Source organism: Agelaius tricolor, unplaced genomic scaffold (assembly GCF_023055355.1).
Source record: "Agelaius tricolor isolate 1412-34295 unplaced genomic scaffold, bAgeTri1.0.p SCAF_70, whole genome shotgun sequence".
Lineage (NCBI taxonomy): Eukaryota > Metazoa > Chordata > Aves > Passeriformes > Icteridae > Agelaius > Agelaius tricolor.
This window is the reverse complement of record NW_027269330.1, coordinates 1,424,015-1,448,678: the sequence shown is the minus strand read 5'-3', so window position 1 is coordinate 1,448,678 and position 24,664 is coordinate 1,424,015. Positions and strand designations below refer to the sequence as shown.

The following is a 24,664-nucleotide window of genomic DNA, read 5'->3' as shown; positions in this document are numbered from 1 at the left end:
CACCGGGGGCCGGGAATGCCCTGGAACCCTCAGCGGGCGGGAGGGGCCTCCCGGCGGCCGGAATAGATGTGCGCGGGGCGGGTTCCGGGCGGACCGGAAGTGCGGCCGAACCCGTTGCCGTGACAGCGGGCCCGGGGCCGCCATGGAGGCCGCGCTCACTGACATGTACGACCAGGCGCTGCTGGGCATCCTGCAGCATGTCGGCAACGTGGAGGAATTCCTGCGCATCCTCTTCGGCTTCCTCTACCGCAAGACCGACTTCTATCGGCTCCTTCTGCGGCCCGGGGACCGCCTGGGCTTCCCGCCCGGCGCGGCGCAGGCCATGGCCCTGCAGGTACCGGCGGGGCCCGGGGGATGGCGCGGCCTGGCCTTGCCGGCGGCCAGGGCTCTCATTGCCGCGGGGCCGAGCCGCACGGGCCATGTCTCCCCGGCTGGGCGGTGTTGGTATCGGGCCGGCCGAGGGGTTAGCTCCGGGCAGTTGTGGGTCACGTCTGACCTCCAGCTGCACTGGGCAGGCTGGGCTGGAGGCCAGCTGAGGGCTAGGATTGCATCTGCTGGGATCACATCTTCTCCTGCACCTGTCTGCCTGGGCACAGGCAGTGCCAGCTCAGCTGTCCTGCAGCTTCTCCCGGGCCAGCTCATCCTGCCTGCCTGTTGGAGACTTTGAGTCCAGGCTTGCCAATGGTCCCTGGGTGAGCCTGGAATACGGGGTAAGGGGAGGCTTCCTTGGAGCCCCCTCCCAGCCAAGAGCCGAATCTCATTGCTCTGCTTTTCCCTGGAGTAACCAGCCCTCTTCCCAGGCCAGGGTGAGGCTGGCTCTGAGAACACAACCCTAAAAGCAATTCCAAAATGCCCCCAGGGCTTTCTGAGGCGTGCTTGATGCGGCCATTCGACTTCCCAAAGAGTCATGAGCTGTTTTTGTGGTGACTGCAGCAGCTCGGGGTGGGTGTGGTGCAGAGAGAGGCTGGGCAGGAAGGAGAAGGTGCCCAGGTGTGTGATGATGCTCCTGTCCTTGTCTGGGCAGTGCTGCTCACTATGCTGCTGCCTGTGTTTGCTGTTCCCCCCAGGCGTTCCGGGTGTTCGAGCGCATGGCCAGGCAGGACGATGAGAAGAGGCGCCGCGAGCTTGAGGCCAAGCTGAGGAAGAAGGAGGAGGAGGAGGAGGCAGCTGCAGCTGCCGAGAGGGTGAAGCTGTGTCCTGCAGCTCAGGAGATCGAGGTGGAGACCACGGAGCACATCCCAGCAGCAGATGCTGGGGAAGCTGCAGGCACAGAGGAGCCAGCTGCAGCCCAGGGCACTGCAGCCCCCAGCCCGCTGCCAGTGGAGCCTCCAGGGGCTGCTGCTCCAGCAGAGCTGCCCACGTAAGACTCTCTCACTCTCTTCATGCTCCTGGTGGGGGGAGGCAGAACCCTGGGCAGTGTATCCACGGTTCCCTGCACAGCCTTTTTGCGTTTTGGTTTTTTTCTGCAGGCACTCAGCTCTTTGGGAGGCTGTGAGGATTTCCCTTGCAGGCTTCCAAGGCTGGAGGCATTGTGTAATTCCCCACAGCAGGGCAGCAGTTGTTGCGCTGTGGGTGGTTCAGGGTTTCCCACTCTGCTCTGAGCAGGGAAGGTGGCATATCCTGTACATGGCCCCACAAAGCTGGGCTGGGCCATGTAGCTCCTCCACAAATTGGTTATGGTGTGCACTGTCCCTTTTCTGGCACCTGCTCAGGCTCACGTTGAAGTCCTGCAGCTTTTTTGTGAGTGCTGGACTCCTGGCGTGCTGGGAGACATCCCAGAAGCCATATGGGAGTGTGCACAGACACCTGCAGTACCTGTGAGTGTGCACAGACACCTGCAGTACCTGCAGGTTGGGGCTGGCAGGCCTGGCACAGACACCTGCAGTACCTGGGAGTTACCTGCTGGCAGACCTGGCAGCCGCAGCACCAAAGGGCTTTGGAGCGCTCTGGAGGTCTCTGGCCCAGCCCTTGGCTCTGAGCAGGGCCAGGTTTGAAGACAAAGCAAGTGCTGCAGAGTTTTCTCTTTAGCTTGGTGGCTTTCCAGCAGTGCCAGGCAGCCTCCATTTGTGCAGAAATGTCTTTGTGTCACAGTCCTTCCACAGGTTCCGGGACACTCCCAGTCTGGCTCTGCTGAGCAGCAAGCTGTGGGCTGTGGAGGGCCAGCATGGCCCCTCTGAAACTGAATGCAGGTCCTGTACAGGCCTCACTCATCTTTCCCTAGCATCGCCCTGACCCTGAGCCAAGTCAGAGCTGCCCAGCCCTTCCTCAGGGCCCTCATGCCCACTGAGGCTCAAAGTGCTGTGTTTCTTTGCTGACCAGGTCGGGGGTGATGCTGCGAGCTGGCTGTGCGGACTCCATCTCCTCCTCCTCTGCCTGGTGTGTTCTGTGGCCAGACCCGTGTGGTGGCTGTGCCATCTCTGATCACCACAACGGTCCTGACCATGTGTGGGGCTTTGCTGTGCCTCATCCCTGCTGTCCCCTGGTGCTTGCTGAGGAGGGAAGCTTGGGCTGGGGGTCCCTCCTCCCAGCCACTTTTGGAGCAAGCTGCCAGAAAGGAGTGGACCACTGGAGGACCCCCAAATCCTGTAAGGGGATAGAGAATTCAGAGCTCAGACTTGGAATACGGAAGGGACAGTCTGAGGAACAAAATCTTGGGAGCAGTGGAATGATAAGTGGCAGGAGTGGAGAGGTTTGGTTCTTCTCCCAGGAGATGGCTGGGCACTCAGGCTCCGTGTTCAAGGCTGCCGGAGCTCAAGGAGCATTTGGACAATGCTGTCGGGCAAATGGTGGCATCGTTGAGGTTGTCCTGTGCAAGGAGTTGGACTCAATGATCCTCGTGGGTGCCTTCCAGCTCAGGGTATTCCATGATTGCATTATTCTAGGACAATGTGGGGTCAGGTTCTGCAGCCTTGGCTGGAGCTGTGTTGGGGAAGAGCCTGAGCTCTGGCTGTGCTGGGGACAAGCCTTGGAGTGGCCACCACAGGGAGGGGGAAAGGGGACAGGCAAGGTGGCTGCTGAGTCACATGGCCCAGTGGAGGAGGAGAAAGGCCTTGTGTGTAACTGATGTGCATCCCATGGGGTAAAGATAAGCCAGAAGCCAAAAATGAAATCATCTGCAATGCCTGTGCTGGAGCTTTCTTGGTAAAGGTGGATTTTCTCTGGGGCTGCCTGTCTGACCCCCAATCCCTGGGCAAAATTAGCAAATCAAAGAAAGCCCTGCCAGAGAGCACAGCAGAGACCTGGGTGTGTCCAGCCCAGCTTTCTCCCAGAGGAGAAGAGAGGGAGAGATTGGAGGCCCAGTGAATCTGTGAGCAGAGGGAGCTGCGCTGGGCTGAGTGCCAGTTGCTCCTGTCCCTGTTCAGGCCACGTTTGCTGTGGTTTGCCCCGAGAAGTTTCACCTCAGGGCTTTGGTTGTGGGGCAGCAGCTGGTGTGAGGAGAGTTCAGCTGCCTGAAACAAATGTCAGGGCTGCAGGAAGGAAACTGGAGGGATCAGGAAGGAAGGTGGGGGCTCGTGTGAGAGCAGGATTGGTCTGACAGCGAGTGTGGTGGAGCCAAGAGGGGTGGTTTCTGCTGTGTCTGGTGAGAGCCTGGTTAAAACTCAACCCTTGGAAGCGCCACCCTCTGCGTGTGTCCTGGCACTGCTGCAGCTTGGCCCCTGTCAGACCTCACACTCAGGTGCTGTTCTGCAGCCTGCAGCTGTGGCATTGAGCACCAAGCCCTGCGTGGCAGCTCTCCCCTGGGTGTTGCCATGAATAGAAGGTGCCTTCTGCTGCGTAGAGCTGCCACTGCAACTTCTGCCCGCCCCACTGGGCTCTTCTCCCTCTTCTGCTACTGCTCCCACCGGCCCAAACTCGCTGGTGGGGTGAAACACCTGCAGCCCCCTTGGCGCCCTCCCAGTTTAAACCCGTGGTGGGTGAGACCAAGTGCCGGTGGCCCTGTCCCAGTCGCAGAGTCTCGTGGTCTCCAGGCCAGGAGCAGGGGGTGTGTGCGGGCTGAAGGAGGGCAGAGGAGCCCGCGGTTTGTCCCGCTGTAGTTGGTTTCGATGCCTCTGGGGGGCACTGGAGCCCCCGGAAAGGCACTGGGGGCCGGGCGGGCACCCCCCGACAGACTATTAATAATTTAACCAACTGCTTAATTCTCCACAGCCCCTTCCTTCTGAGCAAAACCCAGAGCTACCAGCCTGGCTACGAGGGGCGCATGAGTAATGCACAACTCTGGCAGCAGGAATGCGGAAAAGAGCTTAAACAAAAATATTTTCCATCTCCCTTCCTTCCCCCCGCCCCTCCAGCCGCTGGTGAAGAAAACCGCTGCCACTAGAAGCTATATAAAAACTTGCTCATTCTGTCAACCTGACGGCTCTGGAAATGTAGGGCAGGTACCATCCCAGATCTGCCAGCTCCCATCAGAGCCTCGCACTGCGCCCGGGTGCTGGGCTGTTGGTTGGGAACATCTTACGAAGCACAGCGAGGTGGTAGCAGCTTTTTCAGGGTCGATCCAGATGAATCAAGCCAGTTTTGCAGGTGTGGAGGTTTTCAGGGCTCAGTCTGGGGCTTGGCCAGGTCTCCCCAACTCCCTCACTTGTGAAAGGCAGGTGAATCAATTCCTTTTTGCTGCACGTTGCTGTGCCAGATCACCCAGCAGCAGCTGGTGTAAATACACCGAGGACTGAGGTGTCTTTGGGGTGACACTCGTGCCAGGAGCTGTGCCAAGGGGACAGAGGTCTCTGTGCCACAGAAGAAACCAGGCTCCTCTTCCAGCTGCCCCAGTTGTGGCAGCTCTCTTGCTGTCCCTGCCTTGCCAGGAGGGCAGCAGGACACAGCCCTCCTCACACCTCACCATGGGGCTGCTCTTCCTCGCCTTGCAGCTGCACAGTCCCAGCTCTGGCTCTTCCCCCATCTGCTCCCAGAAGCCATCCTTGCCTGAGCTCAGCTCCTAATTTTGAACACCTCTGCTGCCCAGCACCCTCCCCTTCCCCCAGCTTGGATTCCATCCTGCATATATTTGCCACACAGCATTTAAAATAGAGCCTGGCAGCCCACGTGTGGCACTGCGCAGCCCGGCCTGTGCTTGTGCTTTATGACTTTGGTTCCTGGCTTCCCTCTGCTCCTTGCTTTCTCCCAGTGTAAACTGGGGGGAAGCTCTCATCCCCCTGTCCTGTGAGTCCCTTCTTTACTCCAAGTATGGGCAGGAGGTGGTGCAGGAGGCTGGGAAGGGCAGTCCTGGAAGCCTGTGCATGATGGTGAATGTCTCACCTTCATGTGTTTCTCCCTCCAGCTCTTGTGTCTCTCCCAGGTGCTCCAACCAGGTGTGCTCAGGATGGGGCAGCTCTGGTCTGTACCTTAGAGATCATCTGGGCAGGTGAGGTCTCTGAGAGGAGGATCTTTGGGTGTGGACACCCAGGAAGCAGGGCCTCTGGGGCACAGGACACCGTGCCAGGTGGGGCCAGGAGGATGTGCAAGTGCCTCATTGCTGAGTAACCCTTTGGCTGCTGCTGGGCACAGCAACATGCAGGGCAGAAACCCTGGGGTCTCTGTGGCCTCAGCCATCCACCTTCTGTGGTGTGGAGAGAAAAGGGGCAGCAAGAGGAGTGGGCTGAGGCAAGGAGGGGGCTCTTCATGGCTCCTTGAAGGAGACCCTTCAGGTGTTCTGGAGCCTGTGACTGGGGAAGGGGCTCTGCTCACCCTGTGCACACAGTGCCAGTGCCAAGGAGGGGGGCAGACAGGCTGCTGCTGAGCAGCAGAGCCCTGGCCATGCTGGGTGCCCCACTCACCTGGTCCAGGTGAGCCCCCCACCGGGCTGGTCTACCTGGATTTGCTCTGCTGTCCCTGGGAGGGGAGTTGGGGCTCAGCAGTGACCTACAAAAACCCCTGGGGTACTCCCTGGCTGGATTGAACCAAAATGCATTAATCTGGTAAGCTGACTCCTGACATTCCAGCCCTCTCCTGTGACCCACCACTCCCATTCCCAGAGCCCCTGGCCACCTGGAGTTAACCCTTTGTGGGCCGCACTGGGAGCATCCCTGGGATGACACAGCAGTGCTCTGGGAAATTTCCATGAGGCGCCTGTGTGAGTCTAACTCAACTTAGCAACGGCTTGGCTTTGCTGGAAGCCCAGATGGCATTTTGTTGTGAGGTGCCTGCAGGATGGGCTTCCTGGCATGGCTGCATCCTCCTTGAGGTGCTGGGGACAGGAATTTCACTGCTGGTCACCCTCTCTGGGGGAGCAGGGCTATGAAGAGGAGCTGTTGCTGCATGCTGCTAACTTCAAGGCTGGTTTTGTTGGGCTCAGAGACTGCGTTGTCCCAAGCTTTCTCCTCTCAAGCCTTTTCCATTCAGAAGGGAGAGGAACCGTTAGGTGCTCAGCAGTTTTGTCTGGGACTGTCTAGACCAGAAGCCAGTTAAACTGGTTTCCTTCCCCGCTGCCCCTATGGGCTTTCCTGATGAGCTCACCTCAGAGTCCATGCTGTTTTTCCAGCCTGACCTAGAAAGGAGCTGATCTTGATCCATATTTAAGGAGAATCTGTCCTGGTTCCGATTCCTCTTATGCACGTGGGGCTGTGCACAGGGAATTCCTCCAGCATGGCCAAGGCCTGTCATGAGCAGGAGTCAGACGGAGCTCAGAGAACCGCCTGACCTGATACAGCCGAGCTCCATCTGGCCCTGTATCCTGTCTCCATCAGCAGCAGATGCTGGGGGAAGAGGAGAAGAACAGAATGAGCGGTGCAGTGATACTTTTTCTCTGTGCTTTCACCCTACCCGGATACATAGTGGCTCAGTGCCTTTCTAAACACTTGGTCCTTCAGCCCTTTGGGGGATTATTATTAGATGATGAGGAGCAGTCAGGGTCCAATTTTCCAGTGTTCTCATGGAGAACCAGGCCCCTCCAGTTGGGTAGCTGAGATCAGCAGCAGAGTGCCAGCTTCCCTGTGCTGCACTGAACTGCTAAGGCTTTTGGTTGCCCTACCAAGGTACTGAGCTCCAAAATTAGGTCCTGGGACCAAAAATAACTAAATTAAAACCTATAAATTTTTTCTCTCAACAAGCAGAAAATCCCAGGGCTGGAAACCAAGGGACAGCATGTGCCCAATTCTTAGGTAAAAAAGCAATCACTGTTTGCTTGGTTTAATATTGCAGTGTTCACCAAAAGGGGCCTAACGTGGAAAACTACCTGGATTGGGCCAGGTTCTGTTGGTTCAGGGGTCTGAGAGGCCACCTTGTCCTCTATTCCCACAGCTCAATCCCACTGGCTTCTTTTGGCCTTGTTCCCCTTTGCCAGGGCAGCCTGGCTGGCTGTGTGCAGGTCTCTCCCTCAGGAGATCTCTGAAGCCCAAGGTTGTATAAGCTCTGTGCAAACAATAAAGATCCCAGGGCTCTTTTCCAGACGGTGGCATGTCCTGCTGTCCTTGACCTAAATATCCCAGCAGTAGTGAAATTTAGCCCCCTGGTGCCAGCTCTCCAGCACTCTTCTGCAAGCCGGTGGTGGCATTTCCACTTGCCTAATGTCAGTAAGTTGGCGCTGTGGAACAGCTCGGTAAATAACTCGGGATGCAAAAGGGAAGGCTCAGAGCTCTCCTGAAGTGAGCCAGCTTGGAAAAGAGCAGGGCTCTCCCCCTGCAGGGAGGGGGGCAGAGCATCTCGGTGGGGCTGGTGGGGGCTCCAGATGCAGAGGAGGCAGGTGCATTTGTTGGGTGGCTGCTGGGTAGAGCAGCAAAGGCATCATGTGGGCACCTGGTACCCAGGAGGAACCTTGACCCCTTCCCACTGTGTCACCTGGGCTTCGTGGCACAATGGGATCTAGGGGGATGTGTCCTGATGGGCTTGATTTTTGGTTGTTGGTCCCATCCTGGTGGTAAGTTGAAGCTCTGAGGCTTCCTGAAGGTGAGGTGACCTTTGAAGTACAAGTCATATGGGGAGCAGCTGAGAGAGCTGGAGGGGCTTATCCTGGAGAAAAGGAGGCTCAGGAGGAACCTTCTTACTCTTGACAACTGTCTGACAGGAGAGGATCTGGCTCTGCTCCTAGAGAACAAGGGACTGGAGAAAAGGAAACAGCCTCAAGTTGTGCCAGGGGAGATTTGGTTTGGATATTGGGAAGATTTCTTCATGGAAAGGACTGCCCAGCCCTGGCACAGGCTGCCCAGGACCATGATGATAGAGTACTTATCCCTGGGGGGTTTGACAAACGTGCAGATTTGGCACTTGGGTCCGTGAGTTAGTGGTGGCCTTGACAGTGCTGGGGACACAATTGGACTTGATCTCAGAGGGTTTTTCCAACCAAAATAATTCCATGATCCTTGTAAGGCTGGTGGTGGGCACTGCAGGCTTGAGCCTGGGCTGCGCTTCCTGGCTGGGCTGTGCCTCAGGTTTCAGAGTGAGGGGGAAGGCACTGGCTTGTATTTTTCACTTTGTGTTTTTGAGAGCAGGATCACCAAGCTGCACAGTGCAGTCCTGGGGGTGTGTGCTGAGGACCCCAGGGATAATGGGCTATGGGGAACTGTTGACAGAGCTCTGCCCACTTTGGGTGTGAAGAAGACTTTCCAAAACTGGATTTGGATGGTTCTCCAGCAAACCAAATACACCTGGGTTGGAAGAAATCCTGAGGACTGGGAGGGCCCTGGACCACTGCTGCTCAGGGCTGGAGCTTGCTGCTGGACAAGGAGTGTCACAGAGGATGGGGATGGATCACAGGGGATCAGAGGGGATCCTGAAGCTTATTGACTGCAGTGTGACTTGAACTGTAAAGGAAGGGATTTGGCATTCAGCTTGCTTAATGCTGTGCCAGAGCCCTCATTAGTTGAAGTGGTGGTACAGAGAAGCCTTTGTGGAGCCCTGGGTGCTTCCTGGACCCCAGCGAAGGTCTGGGAGCTGCAGTCTATGGTTTCCTACCCTGGCACTTCCCAGGCAGAACCCAGAGACAGAAAGTGCAACTGTCCTGATGTTTTGATGCCAAAAGATGTTAAATCTGGAGGTGGGAGGGAGGCTCCTTTGCAGCTTGCTTGCAGAAGGAGTGCAAAGCTGGGATTTTCCGTGTACACAGTCCCTGCAGCTTTGGGAATGCAGCTTTCTGATGAGGTTAAACCTCTGGATGCCCTACCTGTTGCTACAGCACCCACACTGGAACCCTGAGGAGCAGAGGGCACACTTTACCCTCTTCAAAATCATCTTAGAAGCTGGGGTTTTTTTTAGCTTTGGCTGAAGCTTGGTAGGAGCTTTTTGGGGTGCACAGACCTTTCTGTATCTTGAGGCACTTTTGGTTCTCATCTGAAAGGCTAGTAGGCAGAAGTTCTGGAAATCTGTATTCCAGTAAATCTGTATTCTGTTGTGTGTGCTGGTGTCTGTGGGTGAGCGTGGCCTTTCTGCAGCGATGCAGAATGGGCTCTGCCATCCCCCTGCCTGCCTAGCTGGCACTGCTCTGTGGTTTCTGCCCTGCTGGGCTGCCTGCAGCCCCTCTAGTGCTGGGAGGGCAGGATGCAGGTGTGGTGCAAGGAGCTTCCCCAGGAGGGAGCAGGGATTTGTGGTAGAGTGAATGCCTGGAGGCTGCCAGGGCTCTGGCAGGCCACCCTAGGAGGGTGACCCGAGTGCTGCCACAGCAGGATGGTTATTGCTGACATGGTGCTGGTTCCCAGCAGCCCTGTGCTACCTGCAGTTGAATTGCTCCAGGCTGAGGGGATCACCTTCGTTGAGTTGTTCTCAAAATCCTTGGAATTTTTTCCTTCTTCTTATGGGGGGAAAAAGGGGTCCATTGGCATTATGAGATATCAGTTCCTTCCCATGACACTTTCTCACCTCTGCTCCTCATACTGTTGTGTCTTTTCCTCAACTTCTGCATGCTTGCACCAAAACTCCTCAGTGAAGAGGAACTCAGTGAGCTGCCCTGCCTCTTCTCAGCTCAACCAACCAGATCCTTGGGTGTGTTTGGTTCCTGCTCTTCGTTTGTGTCCAGCACTGTGTTCACAGAGTTGGTGCTGCAGCTGTTGAGCTCCAAGGACAGAAACGTGTTCAGCTGACTGTCCACAGAGCCAGGATTGCTGTTGCCATTTTCACATTGCTCAGCTCATCATGTGTCACCAACCCACGGAGCTGGGAATCCCGGAGCAAGAAATGCCCAGGAATCTGTGTATGGGGCTTGACATCCAGCATGTCCACCAGGGACAGCACTGCCACCTCTCAGGGAGTCCTGTCCCCTTGTGTGGCTGCCCAGTGTGTGGGGAGGGAGTGGCTGCACTGCCAGGGACACGCAGCGGCTGCGCCATGTGGCTCTGAGGAGTGGGGAACAGATCGGCTGCTTCTTGACGGTGCATTGTTAAAGGTTTCACCTCCCCCAAAATGACACATTGCGAGCAAAAATAGAACAAGACAGAACACATAGACCCACCCCCACCATCCCCACCACCCGGCAGCCAAGTGCACGCAGTGCCAAACCCTTGGGTTTAAAAGCTGGTGCTTTGTCACCCTCCCTCCCCTCAGTCCTGCCACCACCTGCCCCAGCCCAGCAGATGTTCAGGCACATCTGGTGAGTGACCATCACACCAGGAGTGGCTGTACTGCTGGACAATCACCACCCAACCCATGCTGTGGGCTGGATCTGACCTCTCTTCAGCTGCTGGGTCTGGGATGTGAGCAGGAACCGTGGTGTTGGTGCAGGAGGTTCTCTCACCCCCTGCACAGTGGCGCTCTTGGGACAAAGTGACGGATGCCTTTGGCCAGGAGAGCCACCTCCGGCGTGGTGGCATGGCTTGGCCCAGCCTGCTGTGAGCCAGAGCTGTCTCCTGTGAACGGCGAGGGAAGCTGCCTCCCAGCCAAGGAGCAGGGTCCAATTCTGGAGTGCCACTGGTGTGTGCTAAGCACAGTTGGACCAGGCAGAGATCTGGTTGGAAAACGTCCAGGAAAGGAAGAGTTGCTCCAGGAGGTGGTAGAGCTGTCAGCCGTTTGTCAGCAGTGCCTAACAAGGCTGTGGCCTGCCTTCACCACCCTGCATCCTCCATGGCTCCAGAGCTGGCAGTTACACCGGCAGTGAAATTATCCAGGCTTCATGAGTCCCCCTGTGATCCTGTTCAGGGGCACAAAGCCCATGCATGGATTTTTAACATTGGAAACAGAGCTGAAGCAGAGGTTGGTGGTGTCTTGGGTAAACACCTGGGGGGATTTGGACTGGGAGTTGGGGAGGAGAGGAGTGGAGAAGTGATGGCACTGGAACTCACATCCCCAGGACGAGCAGCCATGGGTGGAGGGAGGTTTAGGCACTCTTCAGGGGGAGCTTCTCCCTCTGAAGCTGGATGAGGGGCTGCAGGGCCGAGGAAGTGGGGCTGAGCTTGTCCAGTGAGCTGCACGTGAGGCAGAGGTGGTGGTGACATGTCCCTCCTTCAACCGGCCGTGCTCCAGTTCTGGCACTGTAGCAGCTCTGGAGAAGGACAGAGCTGTCCCACAGGGACAGGTGGGCTGGGAGTAAGGCTGCTGTCACCTGCACAGTCCCTATACTGTGCAGAGAGATGTTGGACAGAGCAAGTCCTGCCTCAGTTTCCCTGTTGCCCAGTTTACACTGGCTGTGGGGCTGGTGAGTCCACCCGTGCCCTTGTAAGCAGTGAGATTGCATTTGGTAATCTCCCGGTGGGGCTACCCAGAACTGCCTGGCTGGGATCTGCTCTCTCTTCTCCTGAGGAGAAGGCACATCCAGGGCAGACCTGGTGGCTTTATGACAGTGAGTGATTGCTGGTTTTATCCATGCTGAGGCCGTGTGGCATTTGCAGCTGGCATTTCACCATTTGTGCCTTTATACCAGTGCATTTCTCCCACCTTTGATGATCTGCATCTGGTCTCGCGAGCCTTGGCTGGGCATAAGCCCACTGCCTCCTTCTGCTCCCTTTTGAGTTTTTCCCAGGAGAGGTCTGGAGGAAACAGGCCAGGGGAAACAGCTGTTTGATGGTTCTTGTCTGGTCTTTTGTGATTGCAGGGAGCCACTGACACTTGGGGTGGCAATTCCCAGCTTCCTCCAAGTGGCTTGCTTGCAGGTTTGGGAGGAGCCAGGTTGGGCTCTGCCTTGGCCAGCATGGCCACTGAGCCAGAAAACTGGGCTTGTCATGGAGGGAGGCTGCAGAGGACTGAAGGGTGGGGCAGGTAGGACTGTGGGGTGTCAAACCCCCTCCATGCTGCTGCCCCTGAAGGTCACAGAAGAACAGAAAGTGGCCAACATTGCTTAGAAGGAAACACTCTCTTAGGAGGAAAAAAGCCCATCTGGGTTTGAAATTGGGTCAGATTTGTCCTCTGGTTCACCGTGTGGCCTTGTGGCCAGCCTGGGATGGAGGGCAGGAGTCCCATGAAGCTGTGCCGTGCCTGGGCAGATGCCACAGCACGGGTAAACATCTTGTGAGGGCATTTAACCAGCCAAGCTGCCCCGGGCTGCACAGACCCTCCTCCCTGCCAGGGGCTGATGCAGGGTGGTCTCTTGAGAGCCAAGCTGGGTTCCAGCACTGGGCCGTTCCTAGGTGGGGACCAGGGGACACACGAGACAACGCCTGGGGCCATGCCTCTGCATTTCAGCAGGTTTCCTTCCCGCGCGGGTGAGCCCTGCAGACCCTGCCAGCCCAGCCCCTGGCCGCCTGCAGCGTTGGGCTCCTCGCCCTCCAGCCTGTTTGACTCCTCCAGTCCGGGGGCGGCTGGGAAGTGACAGCTGGAGCCAACGCAGCAGCCCGCTGCCATGCCAACCCTGTTTCCATGGCAATGGGCACCCAATGGGCGACTGCCAGCCAAGGCCAAGATGCCCGAAAATGAAGCGATGCCCCCTGAAATGGCCAGCAGAGGCTGGGAGCCTGGGAGCTGCCAGTGCCAGCAGTGCCTTCAGGGCCTGGGAGCGGATCAGAACCACCCCGGTGCACAGTGGAGCAGGGCAGGTGAAACCCTTGGTGCACCCCGTGAAACCATAGAGAAAAAAAATGGGGAGGTGCAGCCACGTCGACAGCCCCCTCCGGCTGTCTTACAGCCTAATTTAATTTAAATAGATGGCTCTTACATAACCCTCAGGGCACTGTGCTGCTGGAGCCAGCCCCGCCCCATGCTGGTGAGTGCCCCCCCAGAGTGGGGGTCTCAGGAGGGGAGAGTGGCACAGGAAGATAGGCTCCCCAAAGCTGTCTGTGCCCTGGGGCTGCTCCTCACCAGCCCCCCTTTATGTAAGTCCCTGACCCCCATGTTTATCCAGCTCTACATTGAAGCCTAGGTGGGTATCAAAACATTTTAAAATAACTCTGCCTTTTGTTAGCACCACAGCTATCTTTAGAAGAGATTTGATTTTATTTGAAAGCCCTCTCTGTGAGGGTTCAGTGGAATAGATCCCAAGCCCAGCAGTTTAAAGGGATATAGGTGTGATGATCTCCTTTCTTGTCTGGAAACACAGTATTGATTATTGCTTATTGATATGATAAACTCCATCTTACCCCTGCAGCCATCTCCTCAGCTTTTCTGGCAATTCCCCAGCTGGAAGGGGCAGTGTTGTGTTCAGAGTGTTGCTCATGATTCACTTGTCCAGGCACCCTGGGATGGCTCTTGAGGCATCCTGGTCCCCAGCTCCATCCCCTCCCTGTGAACAATCACCCTGCTCATAACAGCTGGTGGTTTTCCCAAACGTTAAAATCAAGGTGAGGAGAATCAATGCTGTATTTTCAGGTCACAACCATAGGCCACCACCTCTGCAGCCATGACAGTGGCTTGTGGGACAGCTCACACCCAGCACGTGCCAGTGTCCTGGCTCCAGCTGTGATGGGAAGAGGAGGGAACAAGGAGCTCTGCACTGGAGCAGAGGTGGCCAGGAAGGTGCTCTGGACCCACTGGGGGCCAGCTCTGCACCTTTTGGGCAGCCAAGCCATCGTGTGTCTCACCAGTTGTCCTTTCAGCAGGGTTGTTGTCCCTGCAGCAGACTGGGGAGATGGGACTGTGAATCACCCATAGTGGGCAGGGTGGCTGTGGTCCCTTTTTCCTGGGGCTGCTTCCTTGGACCTGCTGCCTTCCATAGAGCCAGCAGTGAGGGAGAGATGCTGTAGGAGGAGCAAGCAGAGGCTATGACCTCCCTTTTGGTTTCTTTCGTCCTGTTCTCAGGCTTCCTGCTCTCTCCAGGCTCTGATCTTTCTGACATTTAACCTGTCTCCCCTTTCTCCCCCCACAGGAGACAGGAGCAGTTCCAGACAAACCCCGACAGCTACAACGGAGCTGTACGAGAGAATTACACCTGGTCCCAAGATTACAGTGACCTGGAAATTAAAGTGCCTGTGCCCAAGCACATTGTCAAAGGCAAACAGGTAAAGTGATGTGAGTGGTGTCTCTGCAGCATTTCCCTTTCCATTGGGGTGCACAGCTTTCCTGGGAGACCGTGTTTTGTATTGAAGGACCAAGATGTGGTTGTGCCTTATTCCACAGTGTGAGTCTGGTGAGGACTGAGATCACAGCCTGTCCGTGTTCCTGTTGTGCTGCAGTGTCCTCTGCTCCATCTCAGCTAGGCTCCCTGGCACTGCCTCACCCCTTCTGTGCTTTTTCTTTCTGCTTCCACTACCTGTATACTCACACGCGTGTTTTGGAGCCTGGCTGGGGATGGATGCCCTTCCTCAGTTGTTCCTCTGGCTCTGAGTGTCTTCTGCCTTCTGTTTGGAAGCAGGAGCTGCTGGAACGGCTCCTCTGGCACTGGGGAGCTGGATCAGGCACAGCCCCTGTGTGGCTTGACCTGCTCTAGATGGAAGGGAGCCGGCCTGGGGAGGAGGCTGCGGGCCAGCCCCTCCTCCTGGCTGGCTTCATGCACAGAGAGGTCTCTCCTCTCTTTGGCTCAGGCAGGAACTCCCCTGTTCTGCTTGTGCTCACACTGTTTTTCCTGCACCCCTTCTGTTCCCTCCCGGTCAGGGACCCAGAGGGAGTGTGCCCATGGCTGGCCTTAGCTGGAGCTAGAACTCTTTCCCAATGCTGCCCTTCCCTCTGTATTTTTCCATTTAGGAAGCCTGTGCTCCCCCACCTCCTGCTCTTCTCCGCTTCCAGGGTGGCTGAAAGGAGCACGCTGGAGTTTGTCACTGGCTTCAGCCTACACAGCTCCTCAGCATGCCAAGGAATGTCACTGGCAGCAGCAGCAGCAGCCCGGGCCAGAGGGGTGAGGGGGCACACGGCTGTCACAGGCACAGCAGGGCACCAGGAAAATGCATCTCTCCCAGTGGATCTCTAAAACAAACCCAGAGTGTTTCTTGAAAGGATTCTGGGGTGTCCAGATGGATATTCCATCCCTCTGCATCAAACTTTGGTCACGATTCCTCTCCCTGACTAGGGAAGTTTCCTCCATGCCAGGGAAGTTGTGTTCTTGCCAAAAACCCCACACAGGGCTCTGTCTGCTCCATCCTTGGCCATGGAGAGGTTCAGGAGCCTGCAGGAGCTCACAGGAGTGAAGACAGGATGTGGTTTCCTGACCTTTCCTTGGTTCAAGACTGTGCCATGGCTGTGGAAGAGTCCCTGCACCCCCTTCCCCTGTGCCCGTGGCATGGCTCTGCCCACCCTTGCCCCAGTACCTGCCCACTCTGCCCTCTTAAAGCAATTGGTTGTTCAGATGCTGGACTTCCCTTCTCCTTGCACTCTCTTTCCTGATGTTTTGTTCATCCATCCTTCTTGGGGCTCCTCTTGGCAGCTGAGTTTCCATTTCCAAATGATTCTGTGTATTCACAGCCTCGGGGGAATGAGAACAGAGAGGCTGGGGCTTGGGCCAAAGCAGGAGGACTCAGAACAATTTAAAAGCTCCATGTACTTTGGACATGTTGTTCATGGGTACTTGCACAAGAGCAAGATTCTCTTGCATTCAGACAACTTCATATTTTAAAAAAATTACCAGGTTTTTGTCTTCTGCCTGACAAGGCAAGATTAAAAATTTCCCCATTTGGTCCCTGGGTTCAGAGTGCACCCAACTCTAATGTTGCTCACAGTCTTCCTTATGACACTTTTTGGGTTTCAGGCTGTTGCTATGGCACATTTTGTTCGGGTGAGCTTAAGGTTTCCTTGTATGGAGCTCAGGGGTCCTTGGAGCAGGAATGGGTGATTGGGTAGGTGAGAGCATCTTCCCCCATGGTCCCCCCTCTCTGATCTACTTATGGGCGCAGCAGAGGCCCATGGATCTGAGCACTCAAATAGAGATGATGACTCCAGGCCTCTCTCTTTGCTGAACTCAAAAGGAGACAAGCTCGATTCCTCTCTCAGTTTGTATTTGCTTGTTTGAGCTGTGTGGGTGGGCGTGGGCGTGCAGTGTGCACAGAAATCACTGTGGTGAAAAGGCCACAGCACACAACGAGAACTGGCTTTCCTTGGGGGCAGCCAGGTGTTCCGGGGAGCAGAGGTGCTCGCAGGGAGCACATGGGGAGGGACAGGAAGCTTCAGAGCTGCCAGAGTACTGTGGGTTGCTCTTGGCCTTCCCCAGGTGAGGGCTGTCCACAGGTACCGCCTTGTGCACACCTGAGTCCTCTCAGACATGTCCCTCCATGCATGGAGGGGCTCTCCAGCAGGGCATGTGCTGCCCCTGTCCCTACTCCTGAGGGGCTGCTGTGCTGGGTGGGGCCTTCTTGCTAGGTGCAGGTAGAAGCAGTGTTGGAATGGCTTCTCATGTTGTCTACTTGCACAGCAAAGTGGCCAGGTGAAGTCTTCCCAGACTTCTTCCATTTGGGTTTCTCTTCTCCCTCTCTCAACTCGTTGCTGGTCCCAGAGCTACCTAAAAGGTGTCCCTTGGCCCCACCAGATACCTTGTGCAGCCACCTGTGAATAAAACCCTCTCACATTTGGTTGTTTTTGTCCATGTAGAACCCACAGACACAATGCCTTCTACAGACCTGGGCCTGCCATGTCTCCAGCTTAGGAGTCACCTTGCCTTTTTCCCCTTGGTCCTTCCTTTCTGGGCAGGCCCTGTCCTGTGCTGAGAGCCAGCATCAGTAGCTCTGTCCCTGCACCCAAGAGCCTGAGCAGATGGTGGTGGTGGAGGGCAGAGCCTCATCCCCCTGCCTCTTGGCAGTAAGGTGTCAGCACTGGGCTGAGGGAGCTGCTCCTCTGGAGGTGTTTTCATCCCAGCCAGGTGACATCCTGCTGTCCTCTGCCATTCTCCTGTCCCTTCTCCAGTCCCCGGTGAGCACAGTCCTGCTCCCAGCTCCCACTGGAGCTGAGTCCCTGTGCTGTGTGTGCTGGGCCTCCTGTGCCCCTGCCGGAGCACACAGCAGGTTTGGGGGCTGTACCCTGGTGACATCAGTCACACACAGCCGCGTTCCCTCCCTGGCTGGAGCCGCTCTGCCTGTCTTCTGCCTGCGTGGAGCTAGTGAGCTGCTGGAAGTCTCCTAGGTAATGGATAATGTAATAACATTTCAAATGAGATCTGCAGAGCAGGAGGAAGATCTGGGGGAACTCTGGGAGAGAATGCAGGCAAATCTCACTGCAGTCTCCTCCTCTTGGGCCAGCGCAGGGGGCCACAATCCTGCCCCTTCCCAGCCAGGTCCTCCCCACATCCCCTGGCTTGGCGCAGGCTCTGCTGGCAGCACCTCAGGGCTGGAGGGGACAGGAGAGAACATATGGTCTCCACAGAGACCAAGGGAACTGCGTGCCTCTCACAGCCTGCCTCTGTCTCCCCGGGGGACAGCCATGTCACCTGCGTGGCAGGTCGGAGCAGGGTTCCCCATATGGCTGCTGTGGGCGGGAGCTGGCCCCGTTCCTGGGGACGGAGCTGCCCCTGTAGCAGGGAGCCAGGAAAGCGTGCTGCAGCATTCCTCCTGCACACAGCCCCTCCTCACACACCCGATGGGAGGCCTGGCTCAGCCCAGGGCTGCCTCCAGCAGCAGAAGCAGAGCCAAGGAGCAAGCTTTCAGCATGGTGCAGCAAATAGGGGATGACCTGCTGCAGCCCTAGTGTAGGAACCCCGACACTATCAGCCCCTGCTCAGCTATCAGGATCACACACACTCATGCCCAGCTTGGCATGGTGGCAGAGAGGCAAACCCTAAAGAGCTCTCTCACAGCGAGTAGATGTCCAACCTTTGAATGCTGTTTGCAGGCCTGTAGCATTACTGGTCTTCTTTGAGGGGAAACTGAGGCACAGGGTAGAACCAGCTGCCTTGAATCCTTCAGGGGTCCCCCCGATTGCCAGGCTGTACTGCTTTTCCTTCCCTGAAGAGGTTCCCTCTCTCCTCTGAACTGTCACTCTTTGCTGTGAGAGAACAGTGGGATTCTCACCCTGCTGCTACAGACAGGACTGGAAGCTCTTCTCTCTCTCATCCCCCTGCAAGTGCACTTGACCCCAAACCCCAGCTTGCACAGTGAGAGGGGAAGCAGGAGCCTTCCGGATTATTGTGTCTGTCGTTGTTTCCAGGTGTCTGTGGATATCAGCAGTGGTGCCATTCGTGTAGCAGTGCTGGAGGGAAGCAGCCAACACGTCCTCATGGAAGGGAAGCTCACCCACAAGATCAACACGGAGAGTTCCCTGTGGAGCCTGGAGCCTGGGAAGTGTATTTTGGTAAGGGTGGTCTACACCAGCTGTGTCTGCTTGGCTCGCAGCTCTGCCATGCTTAACCCAGGAAACTGGCGCAGCTGGAAGTTGGAGCCAGCTCTAGATGTGTCTGGCTTTGCCTGTCCAACTTCTGGCTCATGCTGCCCTTGCCTGTGTGCTGTGCCTTGCCTCCTACTCCTGACTTGCCTGTCAGGATGTGGGCTGGGCAGAGGGGTCCCCAGCTCCAGCTGAGGGCAGGCAGCACAGCCATCACTTGAGGGTGGTCTCTGTCCTCAATCCCAGCATGGGGCCCTGCACTGCACTGCTGGTCCTGCACACCTGGCCTTGCTGACCCTGCCCTCCAATTCTCCTGGCCCCACTCCAGCCCCAGCATCTTGGCAGGTGCCTGTTCCTCACCATTCCTTTCTGTCCTGTCATGGGATTCCTGCTTGCCCTGTTTGAGGTGGGCACTGTGGCTCTTCTGCCTCCAGCACGCCTGTGGTTTGCTGTGGGTCTGTTGTCCCAAATATCCCTGTCGAGGAGGTCTCAGGACAGCCGATGCCCAGCTTGTGTTATTGGTGGGTTCCCAGCCCCAAGCCTCATTTCTGAAGTGCTCCAGATGTTCAGGCTGAGGGTGTGAGTTCAGCTGTGCTCACAGCTGGAGCTGCTGCAGGAGTTGTGCCCTTCACGCTGGGATCTTGAGTGTCAAACAGTTTCCGAAGTTTATATGCCAGTTTGGGGGTCAGGGTTGTGCTAGGAGCAGGATTTTGCTACCTGTAACCATCTTTGCCCTATCCTTTTCCACCCAGAGGCATTTCCAGGAGAGTTTCAGGAGTACCAAAGCTGTTGTGAGACCCAGGAGAGGACACGTGCTGTCTCCTGGGAGGGAATGAGCTGGCTCTAAGCCTTTCTCCCTGTGGCACGAGGGTGGCAGCAGATGAGCACCCAAATCCAAGCCCTCACAGTGGAAAATGGAGTGGAAATGTGCTGCCAGAGTCAGGAATCCCGTGAATGGTGTCTGGGGAGGCTGCACAGTGCCACTTGACCGCTGCTGGTCCACAGGGATGTACCTCGAGTGACAGGCTGGTGCCAGAAGGTTGAGTGAGGTCCCTGTAAGGGAGAGGAGCTTCTCTGATGCTGCTAGGCCACTGAAGGGATGTGGTAGTGGCATCCTTAGCCTGCATTTTGTAAATATTCATAAACATCTTGAAAATTAGCTGATCTGGGACAAAGAAACAATCCTGGAAAGGCATGAACCCGTTGAAGAAGAGGTGGCCCAATGGGTGTCTGCTCCACAGTGTGGATGGAAGTCTGGAAGTCCCTGGTGGGTGTTGCCAGCATCAGCAAGGGAGGCAGCGTCTCCTGAGTGCCCGTCAGAGGCCGGGGATGGCGCGGGCGGAGCGAGGCTCGGTGCCTCCCGGAGCGGCCGTGGGGAGCAGAGGGGGCCCGTCACCCCCAGCCCCAGAGCTGGCTCTTGCCTCGAATAGCACGAGCCCAGGCTTGTGAGGATCTCCAGCTGGCTGCCAGCATATTGATGGTGGGATGAGATCTCGCTTGAAGAGAATTGTAAGGTAACTGGAGCAGAGTGAGTAATCCTCGCCCAAGAGCAGCTCCTTTTCCATGCGCTGAGTAGCCAGGAGTGGTTTGCGCCTCCTCCCAACTCATTCATCAGGGGACACCCACCCTTGTAGGAAGGCATTGCTTCATTCAGTGCCTGGATGGGGCCATTGGGGTTTATTTGGGGCTTATGGGGCATATGGACCCTTCCTGTGCCCCGGTTTGTGCATCGCTCCCTGTGAGCTCCAAATGCAGCAATTGGGCTGTCTCCCTCCTGCAAGAAGCTGCAAGGTGCTGCCTGGCTTCCCTGTGGGACCCAGGGTGGCAGGGTGTGGCTGTAGCCAAAACTGAACTCACCCAGTGCCAGCGCTGGGGTTGTCCAAGGAGATCCTGCCTGCCTTGGGGACTGCTTGGGGCACCTTGGTGGCCCTGTCCATGCTGCATGTTTGTGGTCTGTGAATTGAGGTGATCCCTGCAGCAGAACTTGGTCTTGGTGCCAAGGAGGTGGAATCTCTTTTGCTTGGTCCTTTCTGTCTGAAAAGGTCTTTCTCACTGCCCTCAGCCTCCCTGGCCTCCTCCAGCTCCCTTCTGGGATGCCATTCACAGCCATGCCACCAGCAGACTCCCTTCTCCTCCAGCTCTTATCATGGGGAGATTTTTTTGCCTTACAACCCATCCTAGTTCTGCTTCCCCCATCCTGCCTGGTGTTCTTATTCATATATCATCTTCATTATGTCACTCACACTCCAGCAGCCCCAGAACTCCCCTCACCAGCATTCAGAGACCACTCTGCCTTCCGCCTCCTGCTCCATGGAGCTATCCCAGCTGGAGCCCAGCCTGACACCAACATGTTTCTCATCTCATCCTTTGGCACACCCGTGTGCACGGCAGCAGAATCCAGCTGGCATTGTTCCTCAGTGCTCTGGCGACGTGGGGTGGGGGCCTGTCCATTCCTCCTGCTCAGGATTTTGTCCCAGGATCGTGCCCCTGCCTGTGGCATGCTGCACGGTACCCTGGTCCTGGGTGTCTTCCCTGTGCTCTCCCTTCTCTGTCACACCCGCTTGCTTGTTGAAAGTGAGATTAAAATAACCTCGCTGTTTTTAGCAATCCCCACTGGGTGTTGTGCACAACTCCTTTTGGTATTATTTTCGTTGTGGAGGATTTTTCTCCCATTCCTTCTCTTTTGCTCTTCCTCTCAGCCTTTGTTTTCCACGCTTGGGCTTTTGTCAGCAAGTCCTGCCTTGAACGTTTATTGCAGTCTTGGCTTGCCATCCTGTGAGCCATGAGGCTGAGGGGATGCAGTTCATGGTGCTCGGCCCTGCCCTCCCCGTACTGCTGAGAGCCCTCACTGGGGAAGTTCACAGCTTGCCAGCAGCATCATGGGGTCATCCCTCCCGTTCCAAACCTGAGGAGCCTGAAGGGTGCTCCTGCTGCAAGTGTGGACAGTCAGGGCTGCTGCCCCTCCACTTTGCTTCCTGTCTTAGGGTGATGTTCTGGGGGCTCCTCCACTCCCCCACCTGCCCACCCAGGGTTGGGAAGCCCAGGAGCAAACCCTCGGTGGCTCTCCCTCCCCTCCAAAGTGGAACTGTGCAATTAAAAAGAGAACAAGCATGCCTGTCTAGCTGAAAAAACTAACGCCTTCCCCAAGCTGGAATATTTTACCGGCTCTGCTCTCCCAGAAGGATTAAACCCCAGCCACCCCCTCCTGTATTAATTGGTTCCTTTTCTTCACACCACGGAGAAGCTTGGCTCCGTAACAGGAATGGCTGTCCGTGTTCTCCCCTCCGGAGCTATTGAGCTTCCTGGGAGGTTTGAGCAAATTGTATTGTCTGCCTTTATTGATGATTTTGCAGAGGCCGACGAATGCCATAAATCTGCCCTGCTGCTGGGATTAGTGCTAAAATAACATGGGAGGAAGCAGCCCACTCTTCCTGGAAAAGCTAAAAGCAAGTTGGAGTTCCCGTTGCAGGATGCCTGCCCCATGCTGGCCTCAGCACAGCCCTGCTGGCCAGCCAGCTCTGTCCAAGGCACTGCCATCGGGATGCCTGTGACTGCAGCAGGTGGATTTTCCCACTGAGGGTGTTGGCTGGAGCAGGGAGATATCCCCTCTCCTTCGGGGCTGCTGCTGAGCTGTGGTGCCACAGGAAGCAGGTGCTGGCAGTCAGCAGGGGTGGCACAGAGCAGCAGGTGGTGTCCTTGCCTCCTCTGCCACCCGTGCTGCCACCCACCAGGGAGCCAGGGGAGCTGAGGCCAAGGTTCCTTCTAGGTTAGGGAAAGGCAAGATGGCTGCACTGCCACACCAGGGGCCCTGACCCCACACTCCAGCAGACACAGCCTCCTCATCCCACAGTGCTGGGCTCTGCCACTGCTGCTGTGTCAGCCCTGTGGCCCCAGGCCAGTGTCACCCCCAGCCACTGCTGTAGCGTGGGCTGAGATCTTATCCTCAGGGTATGAGCTGGGGCTGTGGGGGCCCACAGCAGGGTTGTGCAAAGCCTTTGGCTGCTGGGGGAGGGAGGCACAAGCATGCCACCCCTCTGCCAGCTGTGAGGCTGGGTTAGTGTGAACTTGACTTGACTTCCACTGGTGGGCAAGCACCATGCTGCTGTCAGCCGAGCTCTGCATCCCTGCCATGGAGCTGTGAGGTGGGCAGGGGTACCAGCCACATCCTGGGCAGGACAGGGGCTGCTCTCCCCATTCGCTGACCCACAGCTTGTCCCCAGATCAGCCTGAACAAGGGGGATGAGTACTGGTGGAATGCCATCCTGGAAGGCGAGGAGCAGATCGACATTGACAAGATCAACAAGGAGCGCTCCATGGCCACGGTGGACGAGGAGGAGCACGCCGTGCTGGATCGCCTCACCTTTGACTACCACCAGAAGCTGCAGGGCAAGCCCCAGAGCCATGAGCTGGTAGGTGCTGGCTACCTTGTGCCACCTGCCCTTCAAGGGTCCCATCCCCAGGAAAAGGGGCCCCATGGCTCTACTCCATCTCAGAGCTCCTCTTCACGTGTCCCCCCACACTAACATTTGGAGGGGGGGGGGTCAGGTTCTGCTGATCAATCTTTGGCCACGCACTCCTGCCTTCCCCTTCCTGGCACCGTGGCAAGTGCCTGTAAGCCCAGACCCCCTGTACCAGGCGTGGGCCCCACATCCCTGAGCCTCTTTCCCCAGCTGGCCCTGCTCAGGGCTGCACTCACATGGGTCTGGGCTCAGCCAGGAGCTGCCTGGTGCTGCCCTGGGCGCTGTCTGGGCACAGAAATGATGTGTGCCCCGGCAATGACCACTGCCAGCCAGGCAGGAAGGGGCACTGCTGCCCACACCCCTTCCCGTGGGTCAGGTGGCCACGCAGCCCCAGCACCTGTGGGATGAGCTGCAGAGAGAGCAGGGGGTGCGGGGAGCAGCGTGGCATCACCCCGGGCTGACGGACGCCTCTTTGCAGAAGGTGCATGAGATGTTAAAGAAGGGCTGGGACACCGAGGGCTCGCCGTTCCGCGGCCAGAAATTCGACCCCTCCATGTTCAACATCTCCCCCGGCGCCGTCCAGTTTTGACAGTGGCAAAAACAACTGAAAAATAAAGCGGGGAGAGGCGACCTGCCCGCCCCTGGATGCCCACCAGGATCCTCCCAGCCAGCGCCAGTGCCCGGGACTCACTGATCCATGCTGCCGGCACCGTCCCTGCTGTGAGGGGAAGCCTGAGGAAGTGGGCAGATTTACATCCTGTCACCACGGCAACCTGGGCACCAGGACCCCTCTCCTCCCCTCCTCTCCCCTCCCTCACCTCGAGCTGCTCCATGTTTTTCTGGAATAGAGGGAGCGTGTTGGGTCGCGTTGGGTGGCATAATTACTGTTTTTGGTGGAGGAGGATACTGCTTTTGGGGTTTCTGGGGATGCAGAGCCCTCCCTGCCCTGGCACGGGGCAGCTTTGCCCCTCACAGGTGGAGATGGGTGCTGGGTATGGGCAGTGGGGATGGGGAAGCCTGCCCCTGCCTGCCTCTGCCAGCACCCTGCCTACCTGGCACCCCCAAATCCTCTCGCCAGCCCCACTCCAGGGTATCCCAAGGGGGCTGTGCTGCCCCTGCCCTCTGCCCAGCCCCGGGGGAGGCTTTCTCCTGGCTTCCCCCTCCTTCACCTCCTCACTGGACGGTTGTCAGGACACCCGGGAGTGGGCAGAGGCCACAGCCATCCCCTAGGGTTTGCGCCCCCTGTGTCAGGGAGCAGCAGGGGTGCTCCCCACAGCACTGGCGTTTGGGGGGGCTACAGGCCCCCCCCTCATGGCCAGCAGCTGGGCAGGAGCCCCTGAAACATACGGGTTTCCCTGGCATGGTACTTGGGGGTCTGAGAGTGGGGTCTGCCTGGGAGAGGAGGCCCCAGCAAGCCCAGCCTGGCTCTCACAGCTTCTACCAGCCCTCCCCCCGGGGTGTGTGGGTTGGGGGTCCCCGGCCCGTTCCCCACCCCTCACCCCCAGCCTGCAATAAACACATGTCACCGTGGGGCCTGTGAGTGACTCCGTGCCACCAGGGGAGATGAGTGTGCCCGATTCTCCAGCATCACCTTGCTTAGGGACAAGGACGGGGACACTGAGCCCGGGCTGTCTGTCTGTCTGTCTGTCAGCACGGGCTCCAGACACTGGGGTGGGTGTTGTGGT

At 57.2% G+C, this 24,664-nt stretch overlaps 1 protein-coding gene across 1 annotated transcript; it reads left to right on the top strand.

The window, feature by feature from the left end:
• Positions 1-24,509, top strand: NUDCD3 (NudC domain containing 3). The gene is given in 7 exon segments (XM_071417687.1): positions 1-41; positions 43-334; positions 1,068-1,360; positions 14,150-14,282; positions 18,346-18,489; positions 22,740-22,928; positions 23,458-24,509. Coding segments are annotated over 7 exon segments (1,188 nt in total). The 5' UTR covers positions 1-15; the 3' UTR covers positions 23,569-24,509.
• Positions 24,510-24,664: the final 155 nt, after the last annotated feature.